This window comes from Peromyscus maniculatus, chromosome 18 (genome assembly GCF_049852395.1).
Source record: "Peromyscus maniculatus bairdii isolate BWxNUB_F1_BW_parent chromosome 18, HU_Pman_BW_mat_3.1, whole genome shotgun sequence".
In the NCBI taxonomy this organism is placed as follows: Eukaryota; Metazoa; Chordata; class Mammalia; order Rodentia; family Cricetidae; genus Peromyscus; species Peromyscus maniculatus.
Genome location: NC_134869.1, coordinates 53952527 through 53973458, shown reverse-complemented (window position 1 = coordinate 53973458; position 20932 = coordinate 53952527). Strand labels below are relative to the sequence as shown.

The window sequence follows — 20932 nt, the reverse complement described above, 5'->3', positions numbered from 1 at the left end:
TGTTTGCTATCTCTGTTTTTTTCCTCAATTGGTGAACTCTTTATGGTCACATATATTGAATCATATCATGTGCAAATACGAATGTTTTGATTTCTCAATTCACATTTTTATCCCTTTCATTTCCTTCTCTTGTAGTATTGTTCTAGCTAGGATTTAAAACCCTGTATTAATTAGGCATGAAGAGAGTTGATTATACTTTCTTTTCCCTGGTCTTTAGAGGAATTTTTTGATGTTTTTCTTCTTTAATCATTCTGCTGCCTATGTTTGTCAAGTAAACCTTTATTATGCTGACAGATGTCCCTTTCATACTTAGCCTCCTGAACTTCACAGGCCTTTTCTGAATCTCTGTTGATGATTCTGTGATTTCTGTCTTTGAACCCATTTATATGATAGATTTCATTTACTGACTTATGTATGCTGAACCATCTTTGCATGGTTTGAATTAAGCCAGCTTAATCATGATGGCTGATCTTTTTGATGTGATCTTTAATTTGGTTTGCAAGTATTTTGTTGAGTGTTTTACATCTGAATGAGTCATGAAAATAGGTCTGTAATTTTTTCTTTCTCTCTTTTTTTTAATGCTATGTCTTACTACAATTTTGGTATCAGTGTAATAGTGGCTTTATTTTAAAAGTTTAGAATCATTTCCTGCGTTAGTTGAGAAAGTCTTTTGTCAGTGTTTCAGTCCTATTGCTGGCTATAGGTATGTGTAAATTGTTTATTTTCTTCTGTTTAATTTTGGTAGACCAAATGCTTCATTTATTTAAAAAATTATATTAGTGTAATATCAGCTTTTAAGATATGTCCTAGTACTAAGGCTCACATCATGAGATGAAACCCATGCTCACCATTGCCTAAGTGGCTAACAACCTAAAACTAGATAGGCTGTAGACGTAGGGAAAACCAAATACTATTGTTTTGCTAAAGGAATGCAGCAATTAAATGACTCCTAACAACATTCTGCTATACTCTCAGATCAATATTTTGTTCAACCACCACCATCAGAGAATTTTCACCCTGCAGCATATGAGAACAAATATAGACACAACTGGACAAAGTGCAAAGAGTAGGAGACCTTGGAACACTCAGTCCTAAAAAAAAAAAAAAATGTATCCATCAACTCCCTCCCCTCGGGGCTCAGGGAACTGTGAAGGAAGCAGCAGGAAGATTTTAAGAGCCAATGAGGATGGAAGACACCAAGGAAACAAGGCCTTCCAGACACAACAGGACTGACACACATACAAACATATAGATACCAAAGGAGGACGCTAGGTGTCTCTGTCACTACTAGAATTATTTGCTTGAGCCAGAGTCTGTCACTCAACCTGGGGCACACTCTTTGGCTAGGCCTTTGGCCAGCTAGCTCCAGGGTGTCACTAACTGTGCCCCACCCAAGAACTGGGGAAACATTTGACCTCTCCTATGATTACACAGGGGTGTTGGGTTCCAAACGGGGGTCGTCATGCTTGCATAGCTTGCATAGCAAGCATTTTGGCCAGTGAGCTATTTCCTTAGGGCCTTCTGTTTATTACTACATTTGGCATTTTTATACATTCTAGGAACAAGTTCTTTAGCAGATATATAATTTCCAACCATGTTTTTCCCGAACTTATGTATTCCTTCTCAATTATAAAATGTCTTTTGAAAAGCAGAGGTTCTTCATTTTATTTATTTCAATTTATCATTTGTTTTCCTTTTGATAAGATAGTGAAAGATGATAGCATCTCTATTTCAATAAATATTTGAGTCATCTTTATTGACATTCAGATGCTTTCAAAATGTGATGACATTGTTTAGGAAAATGAAGATAATGAGAAGAGTGAATATATGTTAATCGTCCTGATAGTCCATTTAGTTTTCCACTTAAATGCCTCAGAAGTGTTATTGGTACTACAGTTCATGAGTTACTGCAGAGGAAAGATGAATTCAAAGAATGAAGAATTAATGCAAGAATTTAACCAGACATTTTTAATTAGATACTAAAGAAAATCTCATATTCGGTTCATTATTTCTTTCTCTCCTGTTTCTTTCCATAATTATTTTATCCAGATAGGTATTAAAATATACGAAAATGAAAATTGAAGTCAATTATTTCTGTACAAGACATGAAAGAATTGTCGTAGTTGGAAGATATCTTCAGTCCTGCCCAGATCCCATGGTCCCACATTCCTCCAGTCCTACCTGGCCCCTGAGGTCTTGTGGCCACTTATAAAACAATCATTCAGAAGCTTAATATTAATTACCAATTGCATGGCCTAAGGCAGGCTTCTTGATAGCTAGCTCTTATAACTTAACCTATTTATATTAATCTATAAATTGCCACATGGTTGTAACTTACCAGAACTTTTACATCTTGCTTCTCCTGGCGGCAACTGGTGTCTCCTCCACTCTCTCCCTTGGATTTTCCCACCTGGCATAGGCCAAACGATTTTATTTATCAACAATCAGAGCAATACATATTCACAGTGAACAGAAAGTGATATTCCACAGCACTCCCCCTTTTATGTCTAATAAAAATAAATGTTTTAACTTTAACATAGTAAAAGTGCATATAATAGAACAGTTATCAAGTAGGAATTACAGTTATAATATTTAGTCTATTTGTATTTGGCAAAATTAAAGAAAATATTCTATCTATCCTATGTTTGTGAGTCTAAAGTTTCATATCTAATTTATCTATCATGACTAAGAAAAACTATAATTATAACTCTCTAGTCTTCAACTATATCTAAGACCCCAGAAGGATACAATATTACCTAAGTAAACAAGAAATGCATTGTAAGCAACTTCCAAAATTCTGGAAATGACAGAGACAGCTGCCTGCCTGAACAGTCCATCCAAAGTTCCTCTGTAACATTGTGGCATCCATCTTCAGCCAATAGGCCTAGAGTTTTTTAGTTGCTTCTCCCTGTGTCCCGTAGAATATTTGTCAGTCTCCTCTGCTGAGCAGGAACCTAATGAACCATTTTGCCTTGCAAAGTTCAGTGGTCACCTTTCTATGGGTCCTGCTTGTCCAGTTTATATAACATATTATCAACAGTCCAGGCAACAGCAGTTTCTTGCCCAAATGATTATTTTTGCCAAGAAGAATATAAATTCCATATAGAGTGTCTTTGATGTCCATCTTTTTCTTTGAAGTAAATCGGTGCTGCCAGGAACAGACATGTCTCACTCTCCAGAAAAGTCTAAGTTTCAAAACATTTTAAATGCCATAATCTGTAGGTCTTTGAAGTGTTTGAAGATCACCTATCTAATTGAAATATATCTATGTATATCCAGAAAACTTAACTAACATGACTATAAGTGTGATTATCGTAGATGACTAATTATTAATCTGTACTTCTTAACTATACATTACAATGTCAAATAAGCTGTACAAACATAATACCTTAAACAAGAGTAGAAATATACGTACAGTATAACACAATTAACTTTAAATTTGTAATAAACTAAAATCTATAGCAATTTAAAACATGTCACACAATTTGTTGTTCTTTAAAAGTAAATTCAATAATCTACCCTTTCATCCTCTCATACCTATCCCCCTTTTTTCTTTAGAAAGATATTGACTATGACCAATAACAATTTGTTTGTTTTTTTTGTTTGTTTTTGTTTTGTTTTGTTTTTTGAGACAGGGTTTCTCTGCGTAGTTTTGCGCCTTTCCTGGAGCTCACTTGGTAGCCCAGGCTGGCCTTGAACTCACAGACATCCTCCTGGCTCTGCCTCCCAAGTAACAATTTGTAACAAATCTCTAAACAAAGACAATATCTATAATCTAGTTATTGGGAATGTGGGCATAGTTTTCTAGGCTACTTCCTGCTGATTGTGGGCACTGGGAGTCTTATGGGGATCCTGAGAAAATTCGAGATAATGGTCAAGTCTTGGGAGGACTGGCTATAACTTTTGTTGATAGGTACCATCTGTTATGGTTCAGGAGGTCTGGCTTGATCAAATCTGATCCATTTTAACCTGAAATAAATCCATAACCTCTTACTTCTTGTGGAAACAAAAGCAGAGCCCCCTTTCCAAAGCAACATATCCTTAGATCCAAATTTTGAAGTCAAGATACCTTTAAAATACATATATTGGTTTGACTTTGCAGCCTTTATAATCAAATATCTTTCTGCAGTTAAAAATATGAAAGACAATATAATCCAGACTCTCTGTGATTTCCATCTTTACCTGGCTTATTTTTATATTACTTTTACTGTCTCTTTAAAGATGTTATTTTTAAAAATTATCTATTGCTTTATATAACTACATATATTCCTTTTCCTCTCTCTTCCAAGTCTATGCACATTTTTACACACACTGTAAACCATTTAGAGTTTTATTCCATCTGAACCTGTCTTTTGTGTATATGTTGCTTTTAACTGTAGCGTCGCTAGGACTGAAACAGCAGCTTTGGCTGCTGACTCCACCCATCTCAGCTCCCAACATGGCAGTGGCACTTTACTACCAGCTCACCACGCAGTCTGGGAAGCAGTGAATCTATGCCTCCATCTAGCACAATATAGCCCAGAAACATTTTTTGTTTTTAAACTAACAAAAGCTAGTAAATCTGCCACACAGCATGCTGTGTGGCTTGGAGACACTACTGTGTACTGTGGCAAGAATCTGCCATGCTGTGTTCAAGCTCACACACCACAAACCCATCATGCTGTAGCTCATGGCTTGCCAAAGACACAACTAGGAAGCTGTCTTTATAGCTCTGTTTAGAATCTGTTTTTAAAACTTTCTTGGGTTTTAGGTGGAAACTTGAGCCAACATGTTGGGCAACCAAATGTAGTCAGGTTTCTCTGATTCTGCCCAGGCCCCATGGTCCCACATTCCTCTGGTCCTGCCCAACCCCCATGGTCCCATGGCCACTTATGAAATAATTATTCAGAGGATTAATGTTAATTACCAATTGCATGGCCTAAGGCAGGCTTCTGCTGGTTAGCTCTTATAACTTAACCCATTTTTATTAATCTACAAGTTGCCATGTGGGTGTGGCTTACCAGTATTTTTACATCTTGGTTTTTTTGGTGGCATCTAGTATCCCCTTCCTCTCCTTTCTCCTTTCACTCTCTCCCTTGGATTTTCCTGCCTGGCTCCATCCTGCCCTGCCATAGGCCAAATGGCTTTATTTATCAGCCAATCAAAACAACACATATTCACAGCATACAGAAATCCACAGCAAATTGTGTTAATTCAGAGCGATACAGCAGCTGTTGTTGTATGAGACAAAATAAAATTACTAAGGCAAAAAGAATTATTGACGTGATTTTCATGCACTCCTGTAGCAGGAATCTTAGAAGGTCTTATTAATAAAATCAAACCTGAGGCCAGTTATTGGAGTGAACACTGGAAGATCAGAGAGGCAGAACAAGCCACAGAAAACCTCACCTGGCCAACTTCTCAGCTGATCTTGTTTCCTCAGACTGGATGCCTCTGTGTCCTCACATCTGAATGGCTCTCAGCTGAACTGTACTGCTCAAAACCTAAAAGCTTAACCAGTCAAATGTTTAACCAGCCAAATGCTTCTATTTTCTGGTCCTTACGCCTTATATACCTATAGATGTAACCAACCGTCTTATTAAATAAGAAACACAGAAACAATGCAAAAGAGAAAGCCGAGAGGTCAGAGCTCAGAGCTGAAATCTCACCCTTCCGCCTGTGGTGTCCCAGCTTCCCGAATCAGGGCTCTATTTCCTGTCTGTTAGTCTATTTAAAGAGACAGAACAAGCCACAGCTATCTCACCTCACCAGTTCCTCAGCTGGTCCTGTTTCCTCAGACTGGAAGCTTCTGTGTCCTCATCCCAATAGCTCTCAGCTGAACTGTGTTGCTCCAAAGCCTGAAAGCTTAACCAGCCAAATGCTTCTAGTTTCTGGTCCTCACGCCTTATATATCTTTTTGCTTTCTACCACCACTCCCTGGGATTAAAGGCTGGCTTTCTGGGATTAAAGGCGTGTGCCACCACCGCCACACTCTTGCTATGGCTCTAATAGCTCTGACCCCCGGGAAACTTTATTTATTAACATACAATCAAAATCACATTTCAGTATAATTAGATTACCACCACATATACCTTTCTGCCGTCTACCATCACTTTCTGGGATTAAAGGCATGAGTCACCATGCTTGGCTGTATCCTTGAACACATGGATTTCTGCCTAACTCTGCCTCCCAAGTGCTGGGATTAAAGGTGTGTGCCACCACTGCCTATCCTGTATGTTTAATGTTGTGGCTGTTCTGTCTCTGATCTTATAACTTCACCCCAATACCCGGCTACAGGTTGATTTTATTAATAAGTACTTTTAAGATTCCTGTTACACACTCCTTCGAGACTGTGGATGTGCTTTGGGGGAGTTCAGTTGAAAAAGTACAATAGGCAATAAGTTCACTGAGAACACAAATGAATAACTTTCCTGTTTTATTGAGTAATAATCCCTTTAGAGTTGCTGGGAGAGTGAGCAGCTCAGTTCTAAAGCTTGAGACATGAGAATAGCCATTTATGTCACACTATAAAGAGAGTTCAGGCTCTGTCTGATGGTGTGAAGCTCCAATTATTTAGGAATTGTGAGGCAGGGCAGAAAGTTTTGATTATATTATCACATTAGTTAATAAAATATTCCAAATCAATAAACTAAGTAGTTCATAGTTAAGAAAATCACTCCAACAAAGAAAAACAAATTTTTCCCTTGTTCTGCCTTATAAAAGGAAGCATACAGATAAGTATCAGAGAAATAACCGTAAAGCCTTACACTCATAGGAACAGTCACTACAGTAACCTGGAAACCATGACTCTGAGATCAATGGACTCAGTCTGGAAGATTGGAGGTGGGAGATGGAGGGGGAAACGCCATGTTTCGTTCACCTACGGGCTAAGTGGATGACTTAATTAAAAAAAAACAAAAGAAATGATAGGTGGAAGATAAGGAATGTATCAGTATTTATCAAGCCAGAATAGAAACAAAGATAATTATATCATTCTAAAAACATTGTTAAATATCAGTATTTACTACATCTTGGTTCCCATGGAGTCTCTGTTTGAACTATTTAATCCCATTTGGGGAACAATTACACATTTAGGTTATTTCTGTGTGTGGTCTATAAGATGGTTACAAACAACTTTTAAGTAAATAATTCAGTAACAATCATGTGATTTAGCTTCACAGACTTAAATTTTAATTAAGCTTCTATTCCTCTCTTCCATTGATCTGACTATCTGTATGCTAGTTCCACTGTTATGTTTACATATTGCCTCAAAATTTACAAATATTTTAGACCAATGACCCTCATCAGCCCTCCGTCTCTAATACAGACTATGTCTGATATAATTTACAAGGATAATCTCTCTAAAATTAAAAGTTAAACACTCAAGTGTCCATCTTGCACACACTTTCAATGACTTCTCTAATTGTAAGAACTATGTACAGACTATGCTTCAAAATAGAAGGTGCATATTAAATATATAATGATATATGCCAGATATCTCAACTAAGAAACACTTGAAATAATAACTTGGAATATCACAAAGAAATGTAAAATGTGTGAGGTTGTAAATATATGATTTGATTATTTGGCAATATGGTCATGTATTTAATATAACATTTGTACCACAAATCATATGCAATATAATTCAAGCAAAACAAAAATATTTTAAATATTTGGAAATTATTGACATAATAGATTTAAATTCACACACTTTACTGAATAACAGATCCTGTCATGTTTTGATCCATTCACCTCTGCCACCTTATTGCTGCTTTCACCTTCATTATTACATTAAGGGAATTGTGAGACAGACATCTTTGTGTCTTCAGAAGTTCAGGTGTTATCTTTTACTGAGTGGTACATAGTCTCAATAGAGTGGATTCACTGAACAACTGTGTAGGTTGCATATGTCCTATGTAATACCTGGAGAAATTAGGACAGAAAATCTTGCCTAATCTGTACTGAGAGAGTGTCTGGTAAGGTGAGAGTGTCTGGTAAGGGAGTTGTATCTGTGATGTGGAGGTGTGAAGTACACGACTGTTCATGTATGGATGCTAGAGGAAAATTCTTGGGGATAAATTCTCACCATGGATTCTGGGAATCAAACTCAAGTGCTCGCACTGGCCTGGGAAGGATTTTTACCACTGAATCATCTTGACTCCTCTCCAGATAAGTTCTTAGAGGCCCTTTTAACTATTAGTTATGCTCACTTTGCAATGCGTAGAGTTGTAGAATTTGCATGCCCTTGTACCTTAGTATTCTTTCCTTTATTTTTTAATTTTAAAAATTACTTCTTTGGCTGGGCCGTGGTGGCGCACACCTTTAATCCCAGCACTCGGGAGGCAGAGCCAGGCAGATCACTGTGAGTTCGAGGCCAGCCTGGGCTACCAAGTGAGCTCCAGGAAAGGCACAAAACTACGCAGAGAAACCCTGTCTCGAAAAACCAAAAAAAAAAAAATACTTCTTTATGTTTTGAGATTATAATTACATTCCTCTTCTCATATATCCCTCCTTGCGCTCTTTCAAATTCACATCCTATTTTTTACATTAATTGTTGTTATATTTGTATTTTTTTCACCTTGGCATGATTATATTCTCTTGAAAGATTTTTTCCTTGGAATTCTACAAAAGTTATCCTGTCTGTCCCACAATGTTTTTGAGACATTTAGCGCCACATAATAATATTTGGTTTAAGCGTTTGTGTCCTTTACAGATTTTGAAGACCACTTACAGGAAAGTAATGAGTGTCTCCCAATGATTAGAATGTTATATATACACATTGCATTGATATTCAATCAAATAATTAACCACACATAGAAAATTGCTACTATACAAAGTTTATTTTATTCAATATAATGGTTTCCAGAAATGGGCATGTAATAATAATATATACTCATAAAAATACTTTCAGAAAGGAATTGGAGGAAGTTAGTTATCATGGAGTACAATCTTTCAAGGAAAAGTAAAATGTAAAGTAGAACTGAGTTACAGGGTTCTTCAGGAAAAAATTCCCACATATGAAATAACTGCTGTCATAGGAAAACATAATAATTATAAAAAAAATGAAATAGATTTTCCATTTTAAATATGTGGTTGCAGTCTATATCATGATTTTAAACTGTGTTTTGAAAAATGCAGTCTTTGTAATACATCCCAGAAGACTTCTTTCACCTGCTGGTTTCTTAGCGTATAAATGAAGGGGTTCAGAAGAGGAGCGATTGAAGTATACAGCAAAGCTACACCTTTGGACACGGTTACTCTCTCCCTTGCAGATGGCTTAATATACATAAAGATGCAACTGCCATACGTTATGGAAACAACAATCATGTGAGAAGTGCAGGTGGAAAATGCTTTGGTTCTTTGCTGTGCAGAAGGGAAATTCATAATAGTCTTAATGATGAAAGTGTAAGAGAGACTCACTAGTACCAGTGTGACTACAAGTGTCACTACGGCCAAGACAAAGGACATCATTTCTAAGACATGAGTGTCTGTGCAGGAGATCTGTAGGATAGGAGAAGTTTCACACATAAAATGATCAATTATTCTGGAATCACAGAAATCCAGCTTCAGACCCATGGCCAATGGGGGGAAGATGATTAAGAACCCAGTCACCCAGGAGCTGATGACAAGTTGGTGGCACACTCGGCTGTTCATGATGATCGGGTAATGTAGTGGTCTGCAGATGGCTACATAGCGGTCATAGGACATGGCAGCCAGGAGATAAAATTCTGTGACTCCCAACAAAAGAATAAAAAACAACTGAGCTGCACAATTATTATAAGAAATAGTTTTGTCTCCAGTCACAATGGTTGTCAAGAATCTAGGAATACACACTGTTGTGAATATGATTTCCAAAAAGGAGAAATTACGGAGAAAGAAGTACATTGGAGTCTTGAGGCGAGGGTCCAGCAGGGTGAGGAGCACAATGATTAAGTTCCCCATCAGGCTCATCATATAATTGAGAAAGAGAAACAGAAAAACCACAATTTGCAATTGTGGGTCATCTGTCAATCCTAAAAGAATGAAGTCAAGTTCCACTGATTGATTCTTCATCCTCTTTTGTAAGCCTTAGAGAACAAAAAACAAATAAAATATTTTTTGTGCACTAGAATTTATATACCCACACTAAAGCAGAAGCGGAAATACATCATTTGCAAATGTTTTCTAGCCTGAAATTTCAGGTTACACATAATTATATGCCATAGGTTAATTACAAACTTGTCCTAGTCTTTTTGTGTTCAGCATTCTTCACATAAAACACCTCCACCCCTGAAATGGAATAGTATTTTTCTCATAATTACATAAGTGCAAATTAACACATTCACTTCCAAATGTCTCCTATTACCAAGCAGGCCATAAGCTTCTGGTCCTCCTGCTTGAGCCTGGATTACGGGCCATGCCACTGGCTCTAGCTTACTTGTGGACTTTTTTTTTGTTTGTTTGTTTTTGTTTTTGTTTTTTTTGAGACAGGGTTTCTCTGTGTAGCTTTGCGCCTTTCCTGGAACTCACTTGGTAGCCCAGGCTGGCCTCGAACTCACAGAGATCCGCCTGCCTCTGCCTCCCGAGTGCTGGGATTAAAGGCGTGCGCCACCACCGCCCAGCCAAGACTTTTTAAAACATGTTTTTTGAAATTATGGTATAATTACAATATTTTCGCTTTCCCTTTCCTCTCTCTAAACCTTACCATGTATCCCACCCCCTTGCTCTCTTTCAAATTTGTAGACTTTTTTTCTTAAATACGTGTATATTCCTAAATACATAAGTACAACCCATTCAGTCTGTATAATGTTACTTGTATATCTGATTTCAGGGTGGACAGTTTGGTGTTGAATAAGCAGTTGGTGCTCTCTTACCTTTAAATGAGTTCACTAAAGCTTCTTCTTTGCTATTTTTATTCCTTTTTCATTTGTCTTATTAATATTGTTTTCCTTTGCCTGTACTACTTTTATGAACCAATTTTGGGGGAAAACAATGCTTTAACAAACAACAAATTTTCCAAAAATCAGTATTAGTGAATAATTTTAAAATTGGCTTCTGAAGATGCTCAGGCTTTAGTTTTCATCAAGCAAATGTTTACTTTTTTATTTTCCTGTTATCCTTAACATTCATATGTGAAAAGATTGCTAGATATTAGTCGTTTCTGAATGGTGTAGGTTTAGCAGACTTAGAATTATGATATCACTAAGACTGGTTTATTACAGAAACTTCACACCACTTTATAAAACAGTCAAAGAAAAACAAATATAGAAGTGAGTTAAAAATAAAATACATTAATCTGTTCACACATAACCTCAAAATATCTACCCCTTAAAACATTTCATAAAATATAAGAACTCAGTACTGCAAATACAATTCCCTTCATTGGACTTACTGTGCATTAGCCTTTGTTTCATATTATAAAGTTAATTTAAAATCAGCATGGACTCACCTTTTCATGTCTATCAATCGTCCTGCTTTGTCAGTTAAAGATAATTTCAATTGTTTAGGTGATCGTTATTTTACTATCCAGTAGAAATATTCTTACTATTTTTGTCAGAAAAGGCACAATACTTGGTATACTTCCATAAAGAATTTTCACATTCCTTCAATTTCACATTTACTGTGGAAACTTGAGATTACGATGGTAATTTTAACATGTGCCATCTGACAGGTTGAATTTTGTGAAATCTCATTCTTAGTGTTGAGATCATTGTCATCCTAATCTTCCAATTAGATGTCATTCTTCAAGATGAAGTAAAAATCGGGAGTCATAAAAAGAATATGAAACCATTGCTGAAATATACACAATTCTTACAACAAAGAGATGCCTCATAGCCAACTGTGCACTTATAATGCTCTGGTTCTACCGTTTCCCACTTCTTACCAACTCAAGGGAATCTACTGAAATTACAAATCTTCTCTGGGGATTACTGTTACAAAATACTCATTATTGATAATAAAAGATACCACAGTAGTCTAGTCTTAGTCAAGGATTTAGAAAAGGCATCCCATAGGAGTCTTAAATAACTTAAAAAAATCAAGAAAATTTATCAGGAGCAGCAACAGTTCATTGTAGTTGCTATGTATTTTCAAAATTAGCCCCTGTTGGAGCTATGATTTATAAACACATTCTATACTCCTATAGACTGTCTTTTAATCCTGTTGGTGTTTTTTTTTTATTTATTTTTACTTTGGGTTAGTCTTACTTATCTATTTTGGTTTTTGTTCTTGCATTTTGGTATCATGTCTTTCAAATCATCATTAAAAACAGTGTCATTGGGGCTAGAAAGATAGCTCTTGGTTAAGAATACTGGTTGTTCTTCTAAAGGACTTGGATTTAAATCCTAGCACCCATATTACCTCACAACAGTATGTAACTCCAGTGGTCCAACACCTTCTTCTTGTCTCCATGGGCACTGCACACATAGTATACAGACACACATGCAGACAAATCACCCCTACACAGAAAGTAAAAATCAAAAAAAAAAATATAAATAAAGAAGACCAATGTAAAGTTGACCTCCATGTTTTCTTATAAGACTTTTAAAATGCTAGGTAATATTATATAATTCACTTAGAGTTGATTTTTGTTTGTGGTATAAACCAAGTATATAATAACATATTTCTTTGTGGATATTCACCTTTTCCAATACCATTTGTTGAAAATCTATCTTTTGCACATTTTATATTCTTGGCATGCATGTTGAATATTTGTTGACAATATCTGTGTAATTCTAGGCTCCATATTCGATTATGTTGGTTTGCATACCTAATTTTATCCTAGTACAGCAGAATAAATTTACTGTTACTTTTTATAACTTGGTGTTAAAAGAACTCTTTCTCTATTTAGAGGTAACAAATATATAACCCCTCCTTCTGGAGCACCAGTGACAAACCAGAGTCTGACTTAGGGAACTAAGTTTACTGTAGCTACTTATAGAGGAAGAACCTACTACTGTGGTTTTGTTAAATGGACATAGTATTAAATTTACTGCTAGTGACATCATAATAACCATAGATTAGTGAACTGATAAATTCTCAACAGAGAAACTTCTTTCTGCAACAGATAGTGATAAACACAAAGACCTATAACTGGTCAAGGTGCAGATAATTGTAGGCTGCTGAATGTTTATCATTGAACAGAAAATCTGTATTACATAACATCGTTCTAAGGCTCAGAGATCATTGTGGACAGGGAGGAAAGAGTGTAAGAGCCAGAAGCATTGGATGACTACAGGGAAACTATTTCTGTACACCACATGACAGATACACATGTGAGTTCACAGCAAGTGAGGTAGTATGGTAGAGACCTGTGCAGGCTCAGGATGGACAAAATCTCCAGCATGGAGAGGTAAGGTGAACATGAAGTCCAACCCCTAGCTAAGGAGCTATTTGTAATTGTTATCTTTTGTAAGCATTACTTTTTTTTAAGGGTATGACTCCCGGTATACTGGTCACTCTAGAGTGAAGGCCATACAACCAAGTACAGTACAAACTGTATTTGATGTGTTCAAAAATGAAAAAGGAAGACACAAAATCATGTGTGTGTGTGTGTGTGTGTGTGTGTGTGTGTGTGTGTGTGTGTGATGGATCTGAGATGAGTCAGGAAAGGGGGCGAATATAATCAAAATACACTGCATGAAATCCCCAAAGAACTAATAAGAGTGAGAAAAATTCAACTAAGAAAATCAATTATATTACTCTATAGCTGCCGGGTGTTTGTTTCCATAGCACCTAAGATTGTTTGATGACATGGTACCTGCACATCTGGAACATGATGGTTGAGAAGTGTAGAACAGGAGGAAGAGTGAAAGTACAAGCTTGACTTAGGGGTACTGTTTCTGGGGGAACCCCTCATCACCTTCCAAATAGTGAATCACCTCACACTAGCAATGCAGGAGCTGCATGCCAACTGGGATGTCAGTGGCTGAATATTGCAAGAAGCTTGAGTGTGCTTCTCAGTCTTGGGTTGCAGCTATGCTTAATACTTTTATCTGTCTTTTCTTCTTCTATTCTTCCTCTGTCTGATGCAAGAACTTCCTCTATCTGGTGCTAGAAGGAACCATATAAAGGATATAAAGCATCCCAGGCCAGTTTCAAATCAGGATATGACAATGGAGCAAAAGGACCCGGCTTTGACTCCAATGTCCATCTAAAGTCTCTGTTACTGAAAGCAGTTGCAAAATTGATTTCCCCAAGACAGTTGTAAAGGTGAAGATTATATAAAAACAGTATTTGTATATGAAATAATAAAAACAATTTGCTTTATATTTTTCTTTTATTGAAAATAGTTTTTTTGTACAATATGTTCTGATTATGATTTCCCTTCCCCCCCAACTCCTCCTAAATCCTACCCATCTTCCTTCCCATCTGAATCTGCTGCCAGTACTAAGTGATCAGCCTTGAAAAAAGCATATAAGTAATATTATATATCCCTAAAGACATTGAAAAATAGTTTTCCAATTAAAACAAGCTTTATTTTCCAGGTGCACCCAGAACTGGCCTGCATGCTGTATCACCTTGTCAGGATTTTAGAGATCAGCCCCTTCTGGCCTTTTGAGGTCCCTTTCATGGGAGAGAGGTAAAAGATTAACAGCTATAACCATGTTTACAAGAGTGAGAGAATTAGCTGTTAGGGATTGTTAGAAAAATACAATGAAAGGGGAAGACAAAGATATACATCATGTAAATAGGATCAAGATATGAAAGAAATAAATTGAAGAAGATAACTTAAAAAAGATGAAAGGACTTCCCATGATCATAGATGAGCAGAACTGATGTTGTAGAAATAGCTATATTGCCAAAAGCAATCTACTAAGCAACACAATCCCACTCAAAATCCAGACGGCATTCTTCACAGAACTAGAAAAAAATCCCAAACTCCATTTTGAAACATAAAAGACTCCAAGTTTGAATAGATGATGGACTCTGGGGGCTCCATCCTTCATCAGTTCTATACATCATATTTTAAACATATGTATATGCAATTGCATTTAGGATTTTACTAAATATAGTGCATACATCCAGTATTCTAGTGATGGATATTTACATGGTGTCCCTTTTTTTGTTGGAAGAAGGCAATGTTTTGTGTACACTTACGGTTTTGCAATGTGGATATAATTACACAAAACATTCTGCACACAGAATTTGCAGGCTAGGACTATACATATTGTAAATGCTGATGACCTTTTACTCATATAAAAAAATCTCTTTCTGCATCTGCTGGAATATTCTGGTTAAAATGGAGTATTTTTCAGACCTGGATTGGTTTAAAATACTGATCCACCAGCTGTGGGTCGTATGCGGTTCCTCTGCTGTAACTGAAATTGAGAGGGTTTCTTAACTTAAAAGCCACCCACATGTCTACTTTTCCTTAGGTTGTTAATAACTTAGAAGAACAGTAAGCTAGAACAGAAATGGGAGAATCATGGAACATGTGACATGCAAGCTGAAGGAAGACTCTTTGGGGAAAAGGCAGTGCAGAATGGGACTGGAGGAGAATGAAGGAATGGAATGAGAATGGGAAAGGAAAGAAGGAGAACCAAGAATAACAACAAACATATGAAACTTCCACGATGAAGCACTATTTGTATGATAGCATACAAAATTCATTTTAAAAGTTAGATATTAATGCACAAAAATATATCTTATGGTTAAATAAGACAAAAACAATTGATGAACAAAGAAAATAATAAAATATACTCAATGTCTATTTTGGAAAATATAAAAATTTTAAAACATGTAATACACTAAACTCTTACATGGTCCTATCTACCCTACCAAATTTATATACTACATATATTTATATACTTGGTCCTATCTAACCTACCAAAATTATATATATATATATATATATATATATATATATATATATATAGAGAGAGAGAGAGAGAGAGAGAGAGAGAGAGAGAGAGAGAGTTTCTGAGTAAAGATACAGACAAAGTGTCACATAGGCCATATTATAGAGCATTAAACTGGGTAATTTAAAATGTAAAGAAAACAGGAGTCAGGTGGAAAATATAATGACCACTCTGTATGTCCCTTTATATTACTGTACACTATTGTATATACACTTGCATCTCATATTTATGTGTTAGTTTGAATTTTATTTTTTTAATTTAAATATTGTTTTTTAAAGTTTTATTTTTTGAATTTGAACACAAGTAATTGGTTTCATTATGGTATTTTCACACATAATTTGCAATTTTATCTTCCTCCCGGCTTATTTCCCAACCAACCCCCAACCTGTACCCTTCTTTCCCTGCTAGGCCTCTTTCCTTTTATGTCACATATATTCTATTTCCATCTTCTGTGTCTTTGAAACCTCCTTTCTCACCTCTTGTGGTACCCTTCCTAGTTACATGGCCTAGACACACAACAACAGCCATATATGAATGAATGAATGCATTATATGTATTCACATATATAAAAATTAAAATAGGATATGCCTGAGAGCATTCAATTTTTGTTTTTTTCCCCTGAGCCTGAGTTACTTTACTCAATATAATAATTTTCAGATCAATTTTTTCTACAAACTTCACTATTTAATATTTATATATGGTTAAATAAAATTCCATTGTGTGAGTGTACCATACATTTATCTGTTGATGAACAACTAAGTTGGTTCCATTTCCTTAGTATTATGAATTGAGGAAAAAAATAACAAGAAAGTTCAAGTATCTTTGTGGTAGGATTTAGAATTATTTGGATATATGCCAAGGAATTATATGGTTGGGTAATGTACAAGTTTTATGAGGAAACTCCATATTGATTTCCATAGTGGATACATGTTGTATTATCACCAGCAGCAAATAAATTTTGCTTATATGTAAGGATATTAAACGTTTTCATTAATTGCTCACCTTCTCTGGGCCACTGAGATACACAGATGAATAAAATAAAGACACTACCCTCAACAAATGGCCCATTGTAGATTAGTTCACTCAGATTTAACCAACCCCAAGATAATTGAGAATAAATTATCTCCCGAGTGAAGAGTCCATGTGTTTATTAGGAAAATTAAGTTTGGCTGAAGGGAAAGCAGGTTGATTGCCTCTTCTCATTGGTCTACAATACTTTCATCTCCCTGTATTGCTGTGATTTCCAGACAGGTAGTTCATGACCACATTACATCTCCTGAATTAACCTCTGCTTGCTTCCTTTCTTCCTCCAAGCTAGTCTCTCAGGGATTTATAGTGACCACAGAAGGTAAAATTGTCTAATTCTTATGTAATATTCATTCTTTACCTTCTGCAGAGAACTTTAAAATGTGCCACCCATTATTCCCTGGATTAAAGAATTGTAATGATTTAAAAACATATTTATAGTCAAGTTCCAGCATATTTCTGTTCATATGGAAGAATTAAGAACATTATATATAGAGGCAGTCAGATCTCCATGAGTTCAAAGCCAGTCTAGTCTACACAGTGAGTTCCAGGCCAGCCAGAGCTATAGAGTAAGACCCTCCCTACACACACACACACACACACACACACACACACACACACACACACACACACACACACACACACAATGCAGAGAGAGAGAGAGAGAGAGAGAGAGAGAGAGAGAGAGATTTATTTTACTTCTAAGTAATACTACTCGAAATCTTTCTTTCAGTTAAGTATTGCTTAATCTATGCTAGAGGGTTTATATAATAATAGAAGCAACTTTTAGCTGAATGCCAAAAAATTATAAAATATATTTTATACTTTAAGAAAATAAAGGAAAATTTAAGATCACCTTTCTAATGGGTGTTAGTTATACAACATAAGAAAAGAATGTTCTGTGTTTTAAATGAATTTGTTTTGTATGTTATTTAAAATTTTATTATCTCAAAGAATTAGAGAACTCAATCATTTTAGCATTTATTCTTAGTTGCACACTTAATATAATTCAACCATTTCTCAAATGTTAATAACAAGTTGGCTTTTGACATGCATGTTTGATGATAACTAGTGACAACTATATGTATGTTATAAACGAAGACAATACTGGACTATCAAAAATATATATGGAAAGGGGGAAATGCCCTTTACCATTTTTAACAATCATCTCTTGCCAAAAGTCCAGTTCCTGCTATACAAAGAAAGCAATATCACATAATAATTGAGAACTTATGCCACAAACAGTATATTGTTTGTTGTGTATTAGTATTGCACAGGACAGATAGAAGTGATGTGTCTTACATCTTATAATTAGCAAAGCTAATAATTTTTATTTATTCTGAATAGTCAGTCTTCAAGGAGAGAAGCAATATTTTTGCAAAAAAGAAAAAACTTCCTTATGAATTTCCTTTTGTTCTCAAAAAAGTAAGGATAAAGACACAAAGTAAATATTAAAAAAGTTCATCGTTAAACTATCACTTATGATAATCATATAAATGCATAATTTATTATAGTATTAAGGGTCTCTTTTCTAGCTCTGTGATTAATTTTCCTCTCCTTATAACCAACGTAATGATAGTCCTACATGACTATGGTTGCAAGCACTGGTATTTGTGATTATATATATAAAAAAGATTTTTGTAAGAGTGAAAATTTTTACAATGCTGTGCATTATAATTGTAAATTTGTTCACTGAATTTTATTAATTAAATTCTGTAAGTTTCAAGTGGCATCAAAATTGACTTTAAATATTAGATATTTCAGTTCTAAAAGCATACAATCTTAAAAATGGAAAGCAATATATGTGCTTTCCAAGCAGATATTTCAGAACAGCATTCAAATTACAGGTGAAGTCAATAATCACTATGGAGGTAGTCTGTCTCTCAAAGCTGTATTACACATAAAGAAATTTTGAGTATCAGCAAAGTTTTCATACAAAAATATTAATAAGGAAATTTTAAACATGGATCCATAAGTATATTTTCCCTATTCAATATAGTACGTGTATACAGTCTCTATTTCAATGGTAATGAACAAGTATTGGCTTTGACCTGCATGCCATGATGATAAATTAATGACATCTATATATGTATTTATAAAGGAAGACAATACTAACTATCAAAATGTTAAATGACAGAAATTGCCTGTGTAGTAATTCTTACAAAAAAAGAGAGTCAATGCATCATTTTGTTGGAGATGATAATGTCAATATACAAACATTTCAATTCCACTTCATTAAATAAACTCTTTAATGTCTTTTTCATCGATACATTTTATTAAAAGAGAAAATCAGCATGAAAAACTACACTGTAATTACAGAGTTTGTGCTCTTGGGAATATCAGACAACAGAGAGCTTCAGGTGATAATTTTCATCTTTTTATTAATAACTTACATATTAAGTATCACTGGAAACTTAATCATCATCATCCTCACCTTGCTAGACTCTCACCTAAAGACTCCTATGTATTTCTTCCTCCGGAATTTCTCCTTCTTAGAAATTACATTCACCAGCGTTTCCATCCCCAGATTTTTGGCATCAATAATTACTCAAGTCAAGACCATTTCCTATAACAATTGTTTGGCTCAGTTATTTTTCTTCATCTTCATTGGTGTGACAGAATTTTTTCTCCTAACTTCTATGTCTTATGATCGCTATGTTGCCATCTGCAAACCACTGCATTACACCACCATCATGAACCAGAAAGTTTGCACTTTTCTTGTCCTCGCCTCATGGCTGGCAGGATTTCTGACCATCTTCCCACCACTCATGCTGGTCCTCAAGTTAGACTTCTGTGCTTCTAATGTCATCGATCACTTCTGCTGTGACTATTTTCCCCTCTTACAACTGTCTTGCTCAGATACTTGGCTCCTAGAAGTGATTGGTTTCTACTTTGCTCTGTTTACTTTGCTGTTCACATTGGCATTGGTGATTTTATCTTACATGTATATCATCAGGACTATTTTAAGATTTCCATCTATCAGTCAGAGGAAAAAGGCTTTCTCCACCTGTTCCTCTCACATGATTGTCATCTCCATGTCTTATGGAAGCTGCATATTTATCTATGTGAAACCATCTGCAAAAGAAAGGGCATCATTGACCAAAACAGTAGCTGTTCTCAGCACTTCGATTGCTCCCATGTTGAACCCTTTTATTTATTCCTTGAGGAACCAGCAAGTAAAACAAGCCTTCAAAGACTTAGTTCATAAAGTAGCTTTTGACAGAAACAAATGAAAACAATGTGCTAATGTGAAATGTTGCTGTTGCAAATATTTTATAAAAATTAAGAAAAATTTTAATCCTCTGTTATTCTCTGCTGATCTCACAATGTCTGTCTCAATAATGCGTTCTCTCTCACTCTCTTGCTCTTGTGCCTGATCTCTGTAGCCCAGGCTTGTCTGAGCCTCTCATCATTTCTTGTACTTTATTCTCTAAAGTCGCTGGGATCACAGGCTTGACCACACCTTTAAGTCTGGTTAAAATTCTGTGCCAAATGGTTGGCCCTGAAAAATATACATACAAGTAGCATCATATGGACTTAACAGGTTATATTTATGAATACACACACACACACACACACACACACACACACACACACACACACACGAGCATGCATGCACTAACAGTAAAAAAAAAGGGGGTCATGAATTTAAAGGAGAGTGGAGAGGGCATATGGGAGGTTTTGGGGGAGGAAAGGAAAGAGAGAAATGTTGTGATTATATTATAATCTTACAATTTTTTAAAAGTTAAAAATTTTAAACTATGAATAAAATTATGAATAAAAAACTAGTTACTATAGGCCAGGCGGTGGTGGCGCACGCCTTTAATCCCAGCACTCGGGAGGCAGAGCCAGGCGGATCTCTGTGAGTTCGAGGCCAGCCTGGACTACCAAGTGAGTTCCAGGAAAGGCGCAAAGCTACACAGAGAAACCCTGTCTCGAAAAACCAAAAAAAAAAAAAAAAAAAAAAAAAAAACTAGTTACTATAGAATATAAATTACCTTGCTGGTTATTCTTAATAAAAATATTTCATATTTTGTTTTTTAGAGGTATCACTGTTTTAATAAGTATATGCTTAAATTTTCCCTTCC

The 20932-nt window shown here is 35.6% G+C and overlaps 2 protein-coding genes across 2 annotated transcripts; one reads left to right on the top strand and one right to left on the bottom strand.

Moving 5' to 3' along the window:
* Nucleotides 1-9084: 9084 nt before the first annotated feature.
* LOC102927099 (olfactory receptor 6C6) lies at nt 9085-10035 on the bottom strand. Its single transcript, XM_015989920.1, has one exon. The coding sequence runs from the start codon at nt 10030-10032 to the stop codon at nt 9085-9087; it is 948 nt and encodes a 315-aa protein (XP_015845406.1). The 5' UTR covers nt 10033-10035.
* Nucleotides 10036-19120: 9085 nt separating this feature from the next.
* Nucleotides 19121-20077, top strand: LOC102923070 (olfactory receptor 6C3-like). The gene has a single exon (XM_006996611.2). It carries the CDS (start codon nt 19139-19141, stop codon nt 20075-20077), a length of 939 nt encoding a protein of 312 aa, XP_006996673.1. The 5' UTR covers nt 19121-19138.
* Nucleotides 20078-20932: the final 855 nt, after the last annotated feature.